Source organism: Bolinopsis microptera, chromosome 2 (genome assembly GCF_026151205.1).
Source record: "Bolinopsis microptera isolate Bmic1 chromosome 2, MBARI_Bmic_1.0, whole genome shotgun sequence".
Taxonomy (NCBI): Eukaryota; Metazoa; Ctenophora; class Tentaculata; order Lobata; family Bolinopsidae; genus Bolinopsis; species Bolinopsis microptera.
In genome coordinates this window covers 16,985,595-17,004,468 of record NC_087073.1, presented here as the reverse complement: position 1 = coordinate 17,004,468, position 18,874 = coordinate 16,985,595, and the positions used below count along the sequence as shown (strand labels likewise).

At 38.5% G+C, this 18,874-nt stretch overlaps 2 protein-coding genes across 2 annotated transcripts; one reads left to right on the top strand and one right to left on the bottom strand.

The window, feature by feature from the left end:
* Positions 1-307: 307 nt before the first annotated feature.
* Positions 308-3,010, bottom strand: LOC134811069 (uncharacterized). The gene is made up of 3 exons (XM_063817782.1): positions 1,928-3,010; positions 1,590-1,757; positions 308-1,390 (listed from the first exon to the last, which is right to left on the bottom strand). The coding sequence occupies exons 1-3, from the start codon at positions 2,922-2,924 to the stop codon at positions 1,305-1,307; spliced, it is 1,251 nt and encodes a 416-aa protein (XP_063673852.1). The 5' UTR covers positions 2,925-3,010; the 3' UTR covers positions 308-1,304.
* Positions 3,011-9,675: 6,665 nt separating this feature from the next.
* LOC134826848 (uncharacterized) lies at positions 9,676-18,874 on the top strand. Its single transcript, XM_063839351.1, has 13 exons — positions 9,676-9,780; positions 11,292-11,423; positions 11,565-11,695; positions 12,077-12,197; positions 12,580-12,774; positions 14,088-14,246; positions 14,502-14,626; positions 14,733-14,887; positions 15,059-15,241; positions 15,436-15,565; positions 15,766-15,950; positions 17,966-18,095; positions 18,296-18,874. Exons 1-13 carry the CDS (start codon positions 9,723-9,725, stop codon positions 18,872-18,874), a joined length of 2,283 nt encoding a protein of 760 aa, XP_063695421.1. The 5' UTR covers positions 9,676-9,722.

The window sequence follows — 18,874 nt, the reverse complement described above, 5'->3', positions numbered from 1 at the left end:
CCCTATATTTAATTTGACCAAAACCCATAATCATAGAATGTAAGTTGTACTAAAAAAACTTTGGAATTCTAAGCTTAGGAAGTCTATCAAGATCAAAGTGTTTACAGCACTAGTCGAGTCGGTGCTGTTGTACGGTTCTTGTAGGTTTACAACCTACCAGGACGCGCGCCGAGTTGGACCAGATATTTTACGAGTATCACCCGTTAATACGGTTCCGAAACTTGAACTATGACGAAGAGGCATGGTTGATGGTTGCTATACGCGAATGGTAAGAATGGCGCTTAACATCAATCAATATCGAGACCATGTCTGCAACCACAGTCTGTACGGTGATCTTCCCAAAGTCAGCTCCAAGATAACCCAACGAAGGCTCAGACTCGCAGGTCATGCTCACCGACATCCGGAGCTGACATTGAACAAAGTGATCCTCCGGAAGCCGGGCCGAGTCATGGGCATGATACTAACAGGGGGCGACCTTACTTAACACTACTAGATAACCTAAAAGCAGATACTGGGCTGAAGTCAGTAGATGAGATAGCTAGACTGATGGAGGACAGAAAGCTGTGGAGAACTGTTGTCAATGGATCACGAGAACACTAACCGCCTTAAGTCAAGTAAGTCAGTGTATTCATAAAAAGTTGCAAAACTTTAATATTTCATTCAGCAATTTCTAATTTTAATATATTTCTGACTGCCAGCTGGTATTCGTGAATACAACATTTTTAAGAACAAAGAATACGACAAAAAATATTATAATGACAATGTCATGCAGTAGACATTTTTTCCCAAAAATCATGCACGTATTTGTAAAGTAAGCGACAAGCATGTGATTACAAAGACACAAATGTGATTACAAAAATTCAGGCTGAACATCCCCGGTAATTTCAAATTGTCCGATCTAATTTTTTAGATCACCAATAAATTTTTTAGGCCACTCCCATGGCCCATGGCCCCTGGTCCCATATTAATGATAAAAGTAAAAAAGGAAATGCAAACAGCAAAGAAGAGATAAGACTTAGAAGAAATGGCGATGAGATAATAATGATATTAATGCCAATGGATTTTGCAATATATTATTTTGCTTTCGTACCACTCTTGATTCCCTCTATCATCTATGCCTATTGGTTTCACTTTTATCTCACATAAATTATAATTATATGATATGTATATATATATTATATGATAAGTTGGGTATAATTGATAATGTAGATTGTCTAAATTAGACTTAAATGTGTTTTAGTCCCCGAAATCCAAATGTCCGTTGTAGCAGAAGAGATGTGCTGTAAATGTCAGAAGCTTCTCAATTATGAATTCCCACAATTGGAATTATCGGTAACATATTTGAGCAACTGAATCACCTCCTCTGTCATCTTTACTCCTACTAACTTTTCTGAAATAAAAGAATTTACAAACTATTAGTATTGTATACATTTGTAATGACCCGATCAGTGTTTAAATATCTAGCGGAGAGTTCGACTCTTGTTAGTGTTTCCCCTTTGTGAGGTAGGTTTCAGCCTGCTCTATATCCTATTATAAGTAAATTAGTGAAAGTAAAACGAATTTGATAAAATATAAAGATTTCTAATGACCACTTATCCCATCCCAAATGTTTGTCAATCTCCTTGCCATCTCCCGGGTAAAAACTTGGTTGAGATAGTTTTCAGAGTACAACATTGACCACGGCCTGTTTTCAACGGGGTCGAAGAAATCCAATAGTTTGATCAGCTTATCTGTGAGAGTGAATCCAACGAGTCTCTCTGAAATAATTGAGATTTGAGATTTGTAAATGTTATGTAACTGTAAGCAGAATGTTGTTGAATTTATAACCAAAAATTTGGAACTAATAGTCATACCGAGTAAACGATTTATAAACGATAAAAGCTGTTATTTTCGCCATTCAAAAAAAACTTTTACACCGTATTTTTACCTGCCGCATCTTCCCAGCTTGAGCGAAGCAGTTGAGCGTGTTCCGTTGTGAAGGTCTCGTTCAGGAATTGTTCTGATAGGAAGATATTCCAGTCCCAAGTATTGTTTTGTTTGGCCAGTAACCCCTTGAGCTCGTCCAGGGTCGCATTCAATTCTTGTCGGGTCTCCGTCAAGCCATCAAGTGTCGAATTCAGTTGTTCTCGGGTCTCTGTCAGCTCAACAATAGTCGCATTCAACTTTTGTCGTGTCTCCGTCAACTCATCAGCTGTTTCGTTCAGTTTCCTCTCTGCTCCTTCCAGCTTTGCTACCTTTTGATCAAATGATGATCCAAGTTGGACAAGGCACTCGTCTATGTATACGTCAGTGATAGTTCCGGTCCTTCTTAGCTTTACCAGTTCCTCCCATTTGATGACCCGAGAAGACTCGTGCTTATCTGTCTCTACATTACACATTCCCTTCTCCACTATACTCGCTATTTCGCTAGAGGACAGCTCTTTAGCGTACACATTGAGATACATCATCTCTCCATCAAAAGGATAACTACTACCGTACATTCCTAGAGTGAGCTCTCCACCCGTTTTCAGTGTCCTTCCTGCTGTTGTTTGTCGTGACCCTAACAGCACTCCATTCACGTAATAACTGTGAGACCTAGACTCTAGACTCCACGTACTACAGACATGATGCCAATGGCCTTTCGCTACAGAGAACTTGCTCTGTAGGTGTTGATATGATCCAAAGAGAGCTATGTGACTTCCATCGGTAAATATTATCAGCTCAGCAATACTATTATAATACATAAGGATTGTCCGGTATGATGATGACCCGATGTCCTTTACCCACCCACAGATCGAGAAGATGTTGGTGAGAGGACTCATGTCAGGACTGTACCGGATGTAGCTGTTACTAGAAAACTTCAGTGCTTTTATCTTATTTAAACTCCCTGTGGCTCCATCATACGGTGTGAACAGCAGAGTTACGATACCAAAAAACAGAAGCATGATAACTGTGAACGAATTGTAAGAGGGTACGGGAGAAATGGTAGGTTTTAGGGGAATCGGACAGCGTTGCTAAGCAATATTAATGAATACCAACATATATTAAACCGACCGATATATCATATTAAGATTACTGTTTATAAGGTCTCCTTATCTAGATGAACCTGCTAATATCTCAGCTGTTCTCATTCGAGTTCGACACTCCCACATTGTGAGGTGTCTCAGGTTACCTCCTGCCCGCTGAGTCAGACAGGAAGAACACCGCCACCCCACAAATATGCCCGGAGGTTTGTTGTTTAATGATATTATTTGATATATTATTATCGTTTATATAACTTTATTATGTAATAAACATTTGATGCGAATGCAGGTTTACTACAGGTTCATGTCTGTCCTTGAGGCCGTAGAGCAGACTGCAGTGTAAGTACCGATAAAAGTGCCCACTCGAGCTCAGCTGGAGCACATGATCATTCTGCGGATAGTGATGGATGGCAGTTCGCCCAAACACCTCCAATGAATAAGGTATCACCTGCATACGGATTTACAGCTCCATTCTCGTATGGAAGGAGTGTACCACTGTCATTCTGCCAACCTTTCTACCAGAACTCTTACTTCTCTCCGAATCTCCGCTCCCAGACAGGAGCCGGTGTCCCTGACTCCCTACTAGCCTCTCCAAAACAAGCTTTATGACAAATTGTCAAGAAATGAATCAACATTTTCCCTTAAATTAAAAAATGTCTTTACGTGATTCACATTACATTTACAAAATATTGTAATTTTTCACAGAACATAAACGAAGATTGCAATCAGGAGACCAGTCACCGAGTGGACAACATTGATGGAGTGACATACTGCAACTGAGTGCAAACTCGTGTTTATCTCCGCCGTCTCCTTCTTTATCCTCCGCAATTTCTGATCATGTTATTTATTTATCATTAATTTAGGGTTAAAAATGAGTTATTCAAAAATGAAGAGGGATGGATAATTAATGATATTATGGTACGGCACCAATTTGTCAGGCAGGTGGTAACCGATTGATGCAGTCACGAGGTACAGTCACTTGATAAATAACGTGACCAATATTAGCCAGCGAGAAGGACTGGATTTCATGCTTAAACAAAATTAGGTCTAATACACCGGAGAAAGGAGTTACTATGTGGTGCAGGCCACTCCAACGACTAGGAGGAGACCTTTTCAAGTACAAGTAAGTACAAAATTAGATTCTCAGCTCACAATTCATATCCTTACATATATGTAGTTTGAGAGAACAGCATGGGTCGGGTCTAACATAATATTATATTTTACTCCTTTTAGAACGCAAGCGTCTTCTTCGACATCGATATTTACGGAGTATTGTATTTGATAAATGTGATTTATTAAATACTCTACTCAATAAGTATCAATAACTAAATCGTCACGTGACAAAAGTGCGCTGTCCAATAGCAGTTAGGTAAGCTGTCATGTGGCAACCACGAGAGTAACACGATATGCTGATATGGTAGCAGCATGACAGGATTCTTATTGGACAATGAACACTTTGTGTCGGAAGAAGTTACAGTTTTTTGCCAATTTGACACGGCAAATTGGCAAACCGCACCGTCACGAAAGATCGCAATCAAGTTCCCTAGTGCCCCCTTGCACTCTGGGTGCACTGCATCTCCATTATCCTCTGTATCATCCACCCCCACACCAGTAATTACAGAACCAGAATCACAATTAGAACCCTCACAATTACAGCCTCTATCAGGCTTGCACTCGAAATCGTGCCTGTTTTCTAAAGAACTGGTCGTGTATATATATTGTGAAATGTGACTTCTGTAATACATGACAGAGCATCTTTTTTACTTTAGTACTTTTGGAGCAGATAATACCCCTTGTATTTGGTGATTATAGTGATACCAGGTGTAATTCCTTGTCAAGCACATTTAGACAATCAACACATGGATGTTCATCACTTCTGTTCAAATATTTTATTTCAAGTTCTATCTCACCCTCGAACGGCCGTTCTCGAGATTGGTGAACGCTGATTCCGAATCACCCCACATGATAAGATGCTCCCCTGGTGAATTATCGGCGAAAAACTGTTTTGATCACGTGCCATTACAATATAACTACATATAAGAAATTGTGTCTAATTTCTCGTTGGGGTTAGGGTTTAAGCAAACACTTCAGTTATGGATCGGGTTAGGGTTAGGTTTGCGGTAAGATCAGTGGAGGATTATAGCTTTGAATAACCCCTCAGGGCTATTTACAGAACGTGTTTAAATAAATCACGTGAAAGTCGAGTGTAGAGTGATTCATCATTATCCGAAATCATGTATCTAAATCATCAGTTAACTCTCTTAGTCTCAGCTATACCATATACTAGCGTGCCTTGTCGTGGATCGAACTATTTATAAAATCATTTAAACTACCCAACTACTGAACCAACCATTACTCAGGTACTCAACAGTGGTAGCGGTTAAATTCATAATACGAGATCCTCATCTCTGTTCATCTCCTCTACTAATTAATATGTGTAATTATACGGCCAAACTGAGATTATCTACTCACCGTTCAAAAAGAGAAATAGTGTCAGGATTCCGATGGAACAACTACGCACTTAAACTCGATGATGTGGTTTTTGGTGTCAATATTTAGTAGCCTGCTAGCCTGGTTTGAAATTGTAGCTCATAATCTTGATGATTTGAAAAACCGAACCTCCTGCAGGCTCATTTCTAACGTATTTCTTCGCCAGCCCTTTTCCAATTCAAGAAGGACAATGAAAATTTGTATCTAGGCGAAATCGATTTTATTTTCATTTATCCCAAAGACAAAATGTTAAATTGACTCCCCGGCCCCCTGCACCCCACCACCTCTGTACAAAGAATCGTTTATACTGTAAACTCATAAAGTACAGCATACTCAGCACATTAGAAATCTTTGATCCATTGTTCCCGTAGAATGGTAACGATTCGAAAGTTGTTTGAACCTTATTCCAGCAGTGCTAATACTTGTGTAGTCATTGTGTAATACATGGGTCTCACCACACAACAACACAACAACACACAACATAACAATATAACAACACAACAAGCGCATGGTTGTCGAATGTTTCAGTATTGTACAACTCTCGTCCAGTATTTTACGGTTTTTTGTTTGTTCCCGAGGAATTGAAAGCTTTCCCAGAAAACAGACAAAACTCGTATTGAATTTTGCTCACAGACTTAGCTTCTCTTGAGACTACATTCTATATAATAGAATACCTATATGCTATATAGTAGTAGAATATAAGTACACACACTATCTCCACCACCCCTAATTATGACTTATTGCTAACTAACTAATACTCCTAATTATGAATTAGTAGTAACTTACTAATATTCCTGCTCAGTTTCTAATATTCCTGCTCAGTTTCTAATATTCCTGCTCAGTTTCTAATATTCCTGCTCAGTTTCTAATATTCCTGCTCAGTTTCTAATATTCCTGTTCAGTTTCTAATACTCCTGCTCAGTTTCTAATATTCCTGCTCAGTTTCTAATACTCCTGCTCAGTTTCTATAATAGCCTCACTTACTGCTAACTAACTAATATTCCTGCTCAGTTTCTAATACTCCTGCTCAGTTTCTACTACTCCTGCTCAGTTTCTTATAACCTTGCTGAAACGAACCATTGCATTTATGCTCTATCTTTTGTTTTTCTACCAAAATTCTGCTTATTTTATAAAAGGTAATTGGGAACCACAACCAAAAGCTGCTCACCCGACAGTTCAGTGACCCGTGTCGAATATCAGTTGCTGAACTTTAACTCTTAATTGAGAGACTAAATCATCAATTAATCCGATTGGTTTTTAATTTTTTTCCTATCCTTCGTACCATGTCCTGAATTTTCTAGAATCTAATTATACATCCAGGTATCTCTGTTGGGTACATAACATAATATTACTTTGAGAATCATATCTCAGACCTATTCGCTTCCGAACAAAATAATGTTTATCTAAACTGCACCTATAAATATAATGTAGATCTTAATCTTAACTCAACGGAGGCTGGAAATAATCTTATAGCCGTTTAGTTGAACAGTCAAACGTGACTACATAATAACATCGATTTGGGATTAAGGTACAAGTTTAACTCCGGTCTTAATTCTGTCGGCTTTATGTTTCTCCAACCATTTAAGTGATAAGGAATAAATTACGTTTATTGAGCTTCCCGGACCCCGGTCCTGGATCCTGATTACTTACTTATACACTTTTTATTTATACCAATTAATAGCTTAAGCTTTGCCTAGCTTTAAATTTGTTTACCTATCCCCCAAATCAATATTACATAATTATGGATGGTAAGTCCGCTAGTCTGTACTCTGTATACATATTATAAAATTACAATTTGCAATTATCATCAGAACTTTACCTCACAGTCGGTCGTCCTAAATTCTACACTTTTGAGAATCATTTTTGTCGTGTTAAAACCCGCATAATTTATGTAAGGCTATAAAATCGAGAGGTGTGTCTAACTTGTCGCATTGAAATAGTACAATGTTTGCTAAATAAAAGTTATAATAATATAATAATAATAATAATAAGTTATATAATATACACTTTGTGATTGTTTCTCCTGTTTTTGTTCCCTTGCACTGCAAGCCCTGCCTCTTGTAAAAACAACCACTTTTGTAGATACACACATTCTCTACGCCTTTATCGGTTTATGGTCCCTAGGGTCAGCTGACTCCGGGCCAGAGGAAAATTACCGATAATTGCCATTTGCCAAGGTTTGATACCTATGCAGTCGAGACCTCTTATTGAGACCCGATATAATAATAATATAATTATTTGAAAAACTAACCGACTTTAAACTAGCGGAGTACTTTTTGTAGACTTGAAGTATGCACCTCCTTTTATACAGTCACCATTGCATAGTGCAGACTGTTTACAATAGATAAAGAAACCCGACTTGGCTCCCTTAGTGCCTGTCTTGGCGCCCTAAGTGACTTTCTTTACCGTATCCTTGTGGTTATTCATATGGGCAAAACTACAGGACACAATAACTAAGGGACATAGTTCTGATTTAGACTACTTCAGCAATCAGCATATACCATATATACATACCACATATTGTTATTACAAATTGGCATCCCCCCCCCCTCTTTATCCTTCTTTTGTAGAATCTTCTATGAGATGTAATTTTCAGATTCGTCCACGATCGTAGAGTCCTCTCATTCATGAGACGCTTCTTCATCTTGATAGCTGGTAGTTCATTTTCCGTTCAACAGAAAATGTTCTCATGAGTTACGATCTTGAATAGTGTGAGATGCTATCATGTGCAGTAAACCTTTACTTACAGTTTACAGGTCGTATATTCACGCATGCTTATTATTTTGTTGCACCCTTGTTTTGCTAGTGACCACCTGCCGCGCCCCGGTGAGTGATCAGTGAGCCCCTTTGTCGCCCACTGCTGCAGCGCAATAATCTGGTTCTGACACGTTAATTAGCCTAGATTATTAATCAACCTGGTCCTTTGTATTTTGTAACGTGAAATACAATACGAGCATTTATACTGGTACAGTAAGTCTTTGTTTCCAGATACATTCTGCTCATGTTGGATGATTCGATGTTTTGTTGTACCGTGATCTACGAAGCCCGACTGCATCCCATTCTTGTTGGTGATTGTTGTTTCTGACGAATGACACGTATTATGAACAGATATTAGTCAACCAGCTCCCAGCAATGCAGCATTGTCCAATCGAAATCCCAGAATCACATATATTAGGACGCAATGAAACTACCGGACCACGATGTATGGGGATTGGGGACTTGCCACCCCATGGCAACATTAAAATATATCGACTCTGTTACATCGTTTCCTCAAATTATTTGTTATATAGTAGTGTGGAAAGTATTAAAATATGTCATGTCATAACCAGTACGGTTACTTATTGTCTAGTTCGTGGAGTTCAGCACCTTTTAGGGGTTCGTTTTCCCGAACTGTGGTGGGGACTGCAACTGCATTACAAGTGTGGCATAGCAAGGTTATGCTTCAGTATTAAATTCGGTGTGATTATACCGTTTACAGACTACAGGCTGCCCTCTGGAGGGTGGGGGGGGGGGGGGGGGGGGGGGGCAATATCAGTGACAGTTATCAAAAGCATAAAGTTCAAAGATTCTAACTAAGTAACTAATGCTTCAATCAATCGCACATTTTTTTTACGTGCAATACATTCGAGGACTATTATATGTGAACCCAATACCCATACGGGAAGAAGAAATGAACAGAGTGTGACTGAGGAAAGAAGTAAGGTCCGTAGTGTGAGGGTAGTCAATAGCAATAGAATATATTCAGGTTCTCATATTGGATATTGGACTCTTCTATAGTTTGGATTTTGGGATCGATCAGTTCCACTGAGGTGAACTCTATCCACAGCACCCTGCCAAAGCAAATCCCTTTTGATAACTTGATAAAGGGATGTAATGACAAGTTGCTACAGTCGCGGACGGTAGATCCTTTACCAAGCTTGATTTGCACCTGCCTTCGTAATAATCACATGAGTCAGTGCTAAACAGTGAACACTAATATAACAGCTCCGACAATTACTAATTATAATCAGTGATTATATGTGCAGCTGGAGGGTCACAATTTTACAGGTATTTACTTTATGGGCACCTGTGATTGTAAGATTGTAAGAGCCTTAAAGTTAGAGTACATCTTTCAAGTTGATAAACTCATCATTCCACAGTATTAACATGTTATGTTTGATATCAGATATTCGAGTTACGCTACATGAAAGTGTATTAACTTGATGTCACCGTTTTTCTGGAATCGTTAAGATGAACTATTGGATATTAGCTCACCTCGTTGCCACTTTCATCATAGTTACTCGACAAGGTTTGTTTGTTCTTTTAAAAAAGGTTCTTTTGTTTTTGGATGTTGATCAAAGTTAAATTCAACGATTGTTATGCTATATCATTATTATAATTCAAAGAATTATGTTATTATAATTTATCATTATTATAATTCAAAGAATTATGTTCTGTCCACGTGAAAATTTTATGAGAAATGGAAGTTGCATAGCAACCATGGTAATTGTTGTACAAAAGCCTACGTGCAAATTGGATGAGAAATAGGAAGCTGCATAGTAACCATGGTAACGGTGTTCAAAAGCGCACGATTTGCGAGCGACATTCTGATCGGTTTTGTGGTAATTACGTTGTGTTCAGTGCGAGCTACATTTTAATCGGCCATATCTTCGGTTGTGACGGATTTTTTTTGATGCAATAAAAACTCACTACCACAGAATACTATTACTTTCCTCCCTGTGACCACGGGCTTTCTATTAGCTATATAAAACCCAATTTTTAACGTTTTATTTCTTATCAAAGCAATTTTACAAGTTCACTTATTCAAAATTATTCAGGCCCTTATATTGTAAGATTTTATATCCACTAAACATTAGCATAAATATGGTCTGTTTCCGATGCTTCCCCGGCACGAACCTCCCACTTTCCTCTTGGTCGTTCACTCCCACTAAATCTCCGTCTGTAATCAGTCTTGTCCGGGACAAGTCTCTCAGTCTCTGTACCTGTCCCCTCGTGTTGATGCTCTGCTCTCCTAACACACTTGATGATCAAGTAAAGTAAAGCTGACATAAGGGCTGCCCCTCCAACTACACCTCCCCAGATATAATACAGAGTTTTAGAAGCGGAGACACAGTAGCCCTCACCAGTACCCTCCTCAACACTACAATCCTCGCCATTACAGCTCACTCCATTGCCGCCCCACTTGGTAGCTCGGCAGGCTGGGAACCCTGTGCCGTTGTGGGAGCAGTAGTTGTCCTTGTTGTCACACTTCAGACTCATCTCCTGAAACTGACTCGTCCCGTTACACTTCTGATCGTAACACTGCCAGGAGGCCGAACTGCTCGAACAGTACGCTTCCCCAGAGTCCTGATCATATCTACACTTGAATCTGCCCTTACAGTTCACACCGGTTCCTTCGGAATTGGGAACACAAACTGGGTATCCAGTCTTGTTGTAGCTACATTTGTTAACTGAGTTGTCACAGGGTATCAGGATGTTAGTGTAGTTTGTGGTTCCTTTACATTTCTTGTTGTGGCAGCTGAGTGACGCTGCTGAGAGAGGAAGGAGAAGTAGCCATGCTGCCGTCAATAACATCCCTGTAGAATTGCATATTAACGAGTGAATCGTTTTACAAATCCGAACAGTGAACATGCGACATATTGATCAAGTCAAAGTTTACAATCACAAATACAATATTAAAAGCCAAGCAGAAATCTGATTTTTATCATACAAAATACTGACGAAAGCTTTGGTGTTAAATTACATTCTACATTATTAAATGCCAAGCGCAGCCAGAAGGTTCACTTGACTATGTTTCAGAGGAAATATCTGACTGTGTTGCTGGTGAACACTATGATACTACAAGCAAATCTTGTAATCATTGCAAGACAAGGACCTACAGTGAGGACGCATCTAGAAACTGCCTCAGTTGTCCTGGAAACGGAAGATGCTGTGAGCCATTTTATTCTAACTTTAATTTTGATCGCAGTGAATGCACAAAACTTACACCACGCCACTATTTATTGACATGATACATGGTGCTTTACTCTAGCGAATATTTATCAATATTAATTTCAAAGAGTTTTCTTCCAGTTTGTGACACAACAAGACTAGAAGTGTACGCTCCGGGAGGTAAAGCTGCCCATTCTTACAAGAATTGCTCAGAAAATGGAAACTTGCGTTGCTCTCTCGGTTGCTACACAGCAGCGACAAGGGCTCATGTGGTAAAATTGTGCCTTAACTTTCTCAATCTGTATCACTGAATCTCTGAGTGGATGTTATAACTTAATAAGAATAGGTTTTTGGCGATGGTTTTAAAAGACAGATTTACGTCAAAATCAGGGTCATATAGCTTGGATGTGTTTGTCCAGAGTATGCTTTAGGGTATGGATGAGCGAAAGCCGAAAAGACTAGCATCTGGGACAAAAATTATAACTTAGGACATGCCGGGTTAAACCCTTTATAATATTATAATATTTTTTCTTGGATATCTTTACATTTGCAAGCTCCATTGATTCCTTCATGAAAAGTAACATTTAGATTGGATGTATGCCATAAAGAAAGCTTTTAAAACTAATCCTTCGCTCACGAGTTTTGTTTTGCAGGATCCAGAAACTGGAAGCTTACAAAACTTGGCAAATATTTTGCCATGCAAATGTGAAAACCCTAAAACGAGGGAGACTTGCCAGAAAACCCAAAAATTTGCAAGGAACTGCTTCCAAAATGGTAAAACATAACTTCATCAATCATCATATTGTCATAGTCATGATCTAACTCATTTTAATGTTCTGACGTAGAAATTGTATTTCTGTCGCTTATACCCTTACAATGAATTTCAATTATGAACTGGAATATTTCAGCTATTTAATATACTATTACTATCTACAATCGAAACAAAGAAAACTAACGATTCAATTGTTATACTTTACTTTACTCCGATCTCAAAGCGCCTATCTAATATTAGCTTATTAGTTTATTAGTATAGTACTCAGTAAATTATTTATATGGAATATTATTACTGCAATTTGTGCGTTATTTGTTCGTGATTGCAGTAATACTAATAGTATTTCCGTTTGTTAAGTTATAAAGCAAAATAATGACCTCGCAGAGTGTGACGGTGGAAAGCACTACATGAATTCCACAACAAACGAGATACTATCATCATGCTACCAAGATTATAAAGATAAAAAGTCATGCGGAGAAGCTCAGTGTGATGCAGTGAGGCCTTACATACAGCGTCTAGCATCCTGCAACTGCTATCATAGACATGGTGACATAGTGTCAAGACGTAGAAACTGCGCAGGTATTTCCGTCATTGAGATATCGTTTAAAAAAGTTATACAGAAAATCCGGTTTACCGATAGGCTCGCAGATAAGAATTAAATTCTTAGATTGGTACTGTAAAACCAGATATTTTAATGCACGTTTTTTTTAATGAGTGCAAATACCCTTCCCCAACTGAATCAATATTACAATTGAAACACAAGGAAGTATTACGCTCGCTTCTTTATAAACCAACTTATGCCTTAAGTAGCAAGACAGAGTCGCTCTACGCGAAGTAACGTCAAGTATAAACCCTTAGCCTAAATTTCTTGTCAAACTGCTTCTTACTTTTTTATATTACAAAACAAGGATGAGGAAATTTTGATCCAGCTCCCTCCACTGACCAATACAGCCGGATTTTAGGTTTTCCGTTTTATATCGGTCGCCTATCGCACCTATCAGATGCATATCGGTGAACCTAAAATTTGCGAATCACCCAAATTCGGTTTCGTGTCTTTTCGTCCACTATACAGCAAGCTTTTAAACACACCAAAATTATTACCTATATCTTGCCAACCATTGAAAATTACATTGAATGGAAAGACTTTGTTTAAACGGACATTATTAACACCTCCAGCGTCCATTCGTCCAAATAATGTCTGTCCAAATGAAGTCCAATAAGATATAATAACAATGTCCGTTTAAACAAGGTCTGTCACAATCAACGGCGGCTGTGGTAGCATTATAAACTGCAACGAAAAAAACAAAGTACAATTTATGCTTTTTGAATTTTATTCTGTACCAATAGTCGATAGAGAATCCGCTGCACTGAATTTGCATTTACGCAACAGCTCTGGGCACTACTTGAGAACACGAACAATAAAAAGTGAAGAAAATGTAGTCTCGATGTTAAAGCTGCAATGTTATGTCGAGTCTCTTTGATGTAAGCTGAAGAAGATTTACACAAGTATTTTGAAAGCTCCTGCTTTTCGATCGTATCACTTATATGTTTTGAACAACCCCTCCAGGCTTTGACGTAATGCTTCATAATTGAAATGCTAACGCAGCACTTGCAAGAAATCAATCGGAAGAATTAAATTCGGGCACGTGCCAATGAGGAACAATCTTGGATTTGTCCGATCGTTTCACAAGTCTGACTAGAAAATGTAATCTTTCATTGTTGTTCTGATAGCTGAAATAGGGTAGAACAAAGGCTGCGAGGCTGGTCAACTCATATAGTTATAAGTTGGGCTGTTGCTTTGTTTACCAAATCAACTATAGCATATTTCAATCAACTGAATTTCTGATCGTACTGCAACATACTCGATTGACCGTACAAAAATATTTTTTCAGCTCTGAACGAATTTTACGGGGATCTGGAAAAGAACTGTCAAGTTGAAATTGGTCTGAACTTCAGGTTTATCAAACCTTTAGCAGGATCAGCAGTGATCGTCTTTTTAATTATTGCTGTCGGACTCGGACGCTATTGTGCTGTAAAGTATGGACGAAATTGTAAGTTTTTATTTTTTACCCAGTCAATCATTTACTAAAATTTCTGGTTCGATCTCAGCCAGAAATGCCCGGTCATATGGTTTGCGTGGCTTGAGATAATTTTGCAAGTAACAATGCGTTGACAATGAAACTGGTGAAAATGAAGTCCTGCAACCTTTAAATAAAAATTCCACGATCTTCCATACGCCACTTTTCATTTTTAATTTTATCATAATTTTATCATAATTATAGTTTATGATGATTTTTTTGCTTCAGTGAAGAAAAGTGGCAACCTCGGAAAAATGAACTCCTATATCGAATGGAACAAAATAGAGGCTCTAGGTTTAGCAGGATTTGCAATTAAGTCGGAGAAAACTGCTAATCTACTCTCCGACAGAGAGGTATTTTAAAAGACTCTAGTTAGTTTAGCTGTGGATGTGCATTGCAAGCAAACTTTCCCATTCTGATCATGACAAAAGCTTATACCATTTCCCCATTTTTCATCAGATAATCCTGAAAGCGAGGTTTGGAGTCATGAATGGGTTTTATGGAGGTAAGTTCGTCAGATCTCAGCATGTGGTTCTAAAAATCTTCTCAGAATCCCAGTGTGAGCAACATGGGATGGAGCTTAAAGTCATCAACTCCATCTTCAACAAATCACAGTATGTTCTTGGGAATCATAAATATGTTATTTTTTTCCATAAAATGTTTCAATATTTGATCGCTGACATGACGATCGCTTTAAATTCCCAGGTCTCCGAGTTGTCTGGTTAAGTCTAGTCTGGTTTACTAGTTTAGTGTAACATAACTCCATCCTCATATCTCCATCTCAGAGCTAAAGATTGCAACATAATATCAGTGTACGGACCAGCCAGTGATTCCAGTAACCGAGACTTAGTGCAGTTCCTCCAGTTACTCATCTCCAAGTCGGAGATTTGCAAGAATTTGGTGGGCGTGATTGAGAGATGCTATCTGGGAAAAACAGAGGACCAACTCATTACTCCTCCTCGCTGCAGGTTCTACAAATTGAATATCATAAAGTCTTACACACTTATATATTTTTGCCCAAATATTATATCTAATAATGGAACTTAGGACTTGATCTATCCCAAAATGTGCATCCTGAGACCCACAAAGTTATCATAAATGGTAGTATTGCTACGGTTACAATACCTTATATTATGGTCAATATTAAGCATCATAATGTCAGGTACATTATGATGAACCACTGCAACGAATTGTCGCTCTCCAAGTTCATGTCTCACAAAGAATGCCTATCTCCTGCCACTGTCCTGCAGATTTGTCGTGATCTTGCTAAAGCACTGGACTTCCTTCACAAGGTTGATCTTTATTCCAATTTATTGACTGCTATAAATTTAAATTCTATAAAAAACATGGAAGAAGTTTTTATTAAAATTTGTGGATTTGCGTGTTTCCACAGCAGATGCAGAAAATTTTAATCTAACAAATAAAACTAAAAGTGAAGCTCACTCGTTATTAATCAATTTGTATCGCAAATTCATGACAACAACAATTCCAGAAGAACAGAAGAGGAAACCAACACAAGATCATCATACACTGTGACATAAAGCCAGACAACATATTCGTGAAGGCGCGTCTGAAAACATCCTTTATTCTGGGAGACTTTGGGTTTGCAGTGGCTTTGAGTCCTGGAGAAGTGTTCACACTGAAGGGTAGCACCCCCTCCTTCCTCCCCCCTGAATGGTTTGTTCAACTGAGGGATGGTGTGAGTTACAGTGACGTACAGAAACAGAACATTACTGCACGTGCTAACTTTCCGTGTAAAATAGATATTTATCAGTTTGGACTTATTGTCTGGCTCGCCCTTCATAAAAAGTCAGATGTATGGGTGGATGAGTTTCAGAAAATAAAATCGACCAATCCCAAAATTAAGAAGCACGAATTCCTCCACGAAATGTTTTCGAACCATGAAACGTACAGTACCAGGCCCAGCTTTGCAACTAACGCAAACCCACTGTATGGTAAGCTGAGAAATCTTGCTCAAATCTGTTGGCAAACACATGTTCAACACAGACCGTCAGCTGGGGAGATTTTAGCAATCTTATCTGATACGGACGAGGCTGTGACCCAAGTTTGAGTGCCTTGTCCAGATCTTGGGACCAGAATTGGACACTCTGACTTAAGATATGCAGTGAGGTTAAAATGCGCAGCAGAACAATCAAAAACAAGTAATAAACTTGGTTACAGTTACCGTAAAGATCACCGGGAAATAGATCCAAACCAATAAATGAAACTTCTGATAGCTATATTTGACCAAAACCCATAATCATGGGTAGAGTGGACCGCTGCCAGTGTCTCTCTTTCCCAAACAAAAGGAAATGATATTAATTTGATTGACCGTTCTCAAATGCAAAATGATACCGAGAATGAAATCGGTCGCTCGCTTTTCCCATTCATTCACGGCTTACGAATTGTATAAATAAGTTTCGATTGATTACATCAATCAGATGCTGTAAAAATCTCTTTGAATTTGGGTTGCGTTCGGGTCGATACCTAGTATTTCGGGGTAAGGGACAAGGGTGGTAGTTATTACTTATTGAACAAGCTGAAGTTTATTGAATCTTCATTGCCGAGTACAGCTGCCTTTGGGTAGTTCTTCTTAATCTATTAGGTACAATTGTAAATGAATGGGAAAAGCGAGCGACCGATTTCATTCTCGGTATCATTTTGCATTTGAGAACGGTCAATCAAATTAATATCATTTCCTTTTGTTTGGGAAAGAGAGACACTGGCAGCGGTCCACTCTACCCATGATTATGGGTTTTGGTCAAATATCATCTCTTTTTGATTATAAAGTCAGGGTACTTTATAAAGTCGAAATATAAACTGATATCTTCATTAATAAGGAGGAAGTTTCAACAATTTCGAAATTTTTCCTTTAAAAACATTTCCTTGTGTTTAGGTAAGCATATCGGTCGATCACTGACTGAATATGCCACTTAATACTCATTCAAGTTGGCATTAAATTCATTTATAATGACATTAAACTGTCGTGGCAAAGCAGAATTTGTTGGAAATCACGAATGAGCAAAATTGTCACCTTTCGCACGTGCAAACTTTGAGCGGACGTTGCGTGCGCATCCAATATTGAATCGCCGTAAATTTTTGCATGTAATTGTTTTATATATAGCTTGATAAGCATGCGAAGTTTCAAAGTATTTCAAGAAGAAATGTAATCACAACGGCACTCTAAAGTTGACAGAAAATGACGAAAACAGCAATTTTTAGTGATTTTAGCAATTTTTAATTCTACATGGCGTGTTTATCCCCACGTGTGGTAATCTATTTTCTAGTTTATTGTAACATTAATCATCCTCAAATCATTCAGACTAAAGATTGCACAATATCATGTAGACCTAGCAGTGATTCCAGTAACCGAGATTTAGTGCAGTTCCTCAGTTACTCATCTCCAAGTCGGAGAGTTGCAAGAATTTGGTGGGCGTGATTGAGAGATGCTATCTGGGAAAAAACAGAGGACCAACTCATTACTCCTCCTCGCTGCAGGTTCTACAAATTGAATATCATAAAGTCTTACACACTTATATATTTTTGCCCAAATATTATATCTAATAATGGAACTTAGGACTTGATCTATCCCAAAATGTGCATCCTGAGACCCACAAAGTTATCATAAATGGTAGTATTGCTACGGTTACAATACCTTATATTATGGTCAATATTAAGCATCATAATGTCAGGTACATTATGATGAACCACTGCAACGAATTGTCGCTCTCCAAGTTCATGTCTCACAAAGAATGCCTATCTCCTGCCACTGTCCTGCAGATTTGTCGTGATCTTGCTAAAGCACTGGACTTCCTTCACAAGGTTGATCTTTATTCCAATTTATTGACTGCTATAAATTTAAATTCTATAAAAAACATGGGAGAAGTTTTTATTAAAATTTGTGGATTTGCGTGTTTCCACAGCAGATGCAGAAAATTTTAATCTAAAAAATAAAACTAAAAGTGAAGCTCACTCGTTATTAATCAATTTGTATCGCAAATTCATGACAACAACAATTCCAGAAAAACAGAAGAGGAAACCAACACAAGATCATCATACACTGTGACATAAAGCCAGACAACATATTCGTGAAGGCGCGTCTGAAAACATCCTTTATTCTGGGAGACTTTGGGTTTGCAGTGGCTTTGAGTCCTGGAGAAGTGTTCACACTGAAGGGTAGCACCCCCTCCTTCCTCCCCCCTGAATGGTTTGTTCAACTGAGGGATGGTGTGAGTTACAGTGACGTACAGAAACAGAACATTACTGCACGTGCTAACTTTCCGTGTAAAATAGATATTTATCAGTTTGGACTTATTGTCTGGCTCGCCCTTCATAAAAAGTCAAATGTATGGGTGGATGAGTTTCAGAAAATAAAATCGACCAATCCCAAAATTAAGAAGCACGAATTCCTCCACGAAATGTTTTCGAACCATGAAACGTACAGTACCAGGCCCAGCTTTGCAACTAACGCAAACCCACTGTATGGTAAGCTGAGAAATCTTGCTCAAATCTGTTGGCAAACACATGTTCAACACAGACCGTCAGCTGGGGAGATTTTAGCAATCTTATCTGATAAGGACGAGGCTGTGACCCAAGTTTGA

Coding starts and splice junctions, on each gene's coding strand:
- LOC134826848 (XM_063839351.1), top strand. CDS start 9,723: ATGAACTATTGGATATTAGCTCACCTCGTTGCCACTTTCATCATAGTT. Junction 11,696..12,076: donor CAGCGACAAGGGCTCATGTG/GTAAAATTGTGC, acceptor TTTGTTTTGCAG/GATCCAGAAACTGGAAGCTT. Junction 14,247..14,501: donor TGTAAAGTATGGACGAAATT/GTAAGTTTTTAT, acceptor TTTTTGCTTCAG/TGAAGAAAAGTGGCAACCTC.
- LOC134811069 (XM_063817782.1), bottom strand. CDS start 2,924: ATGCTTCTGTTTTTTGGTATCGTAACTCTGCTGTTCACACCGTATGAT. Junction 1,758..1,927: donor AAGCTGGGAAGATGCGGCAG/GTAAAAATACGG, acceptor CAATTATTTCAG/AGAGACTCGTTGGATTCACT. Junction 1,391..1,589: donor CATTTGGGATGGGATAAGTG/GTCATTAGAAAT, acceptor CTTTTATTTCAG/AAAAGTTAGTAGGAGTAAAG.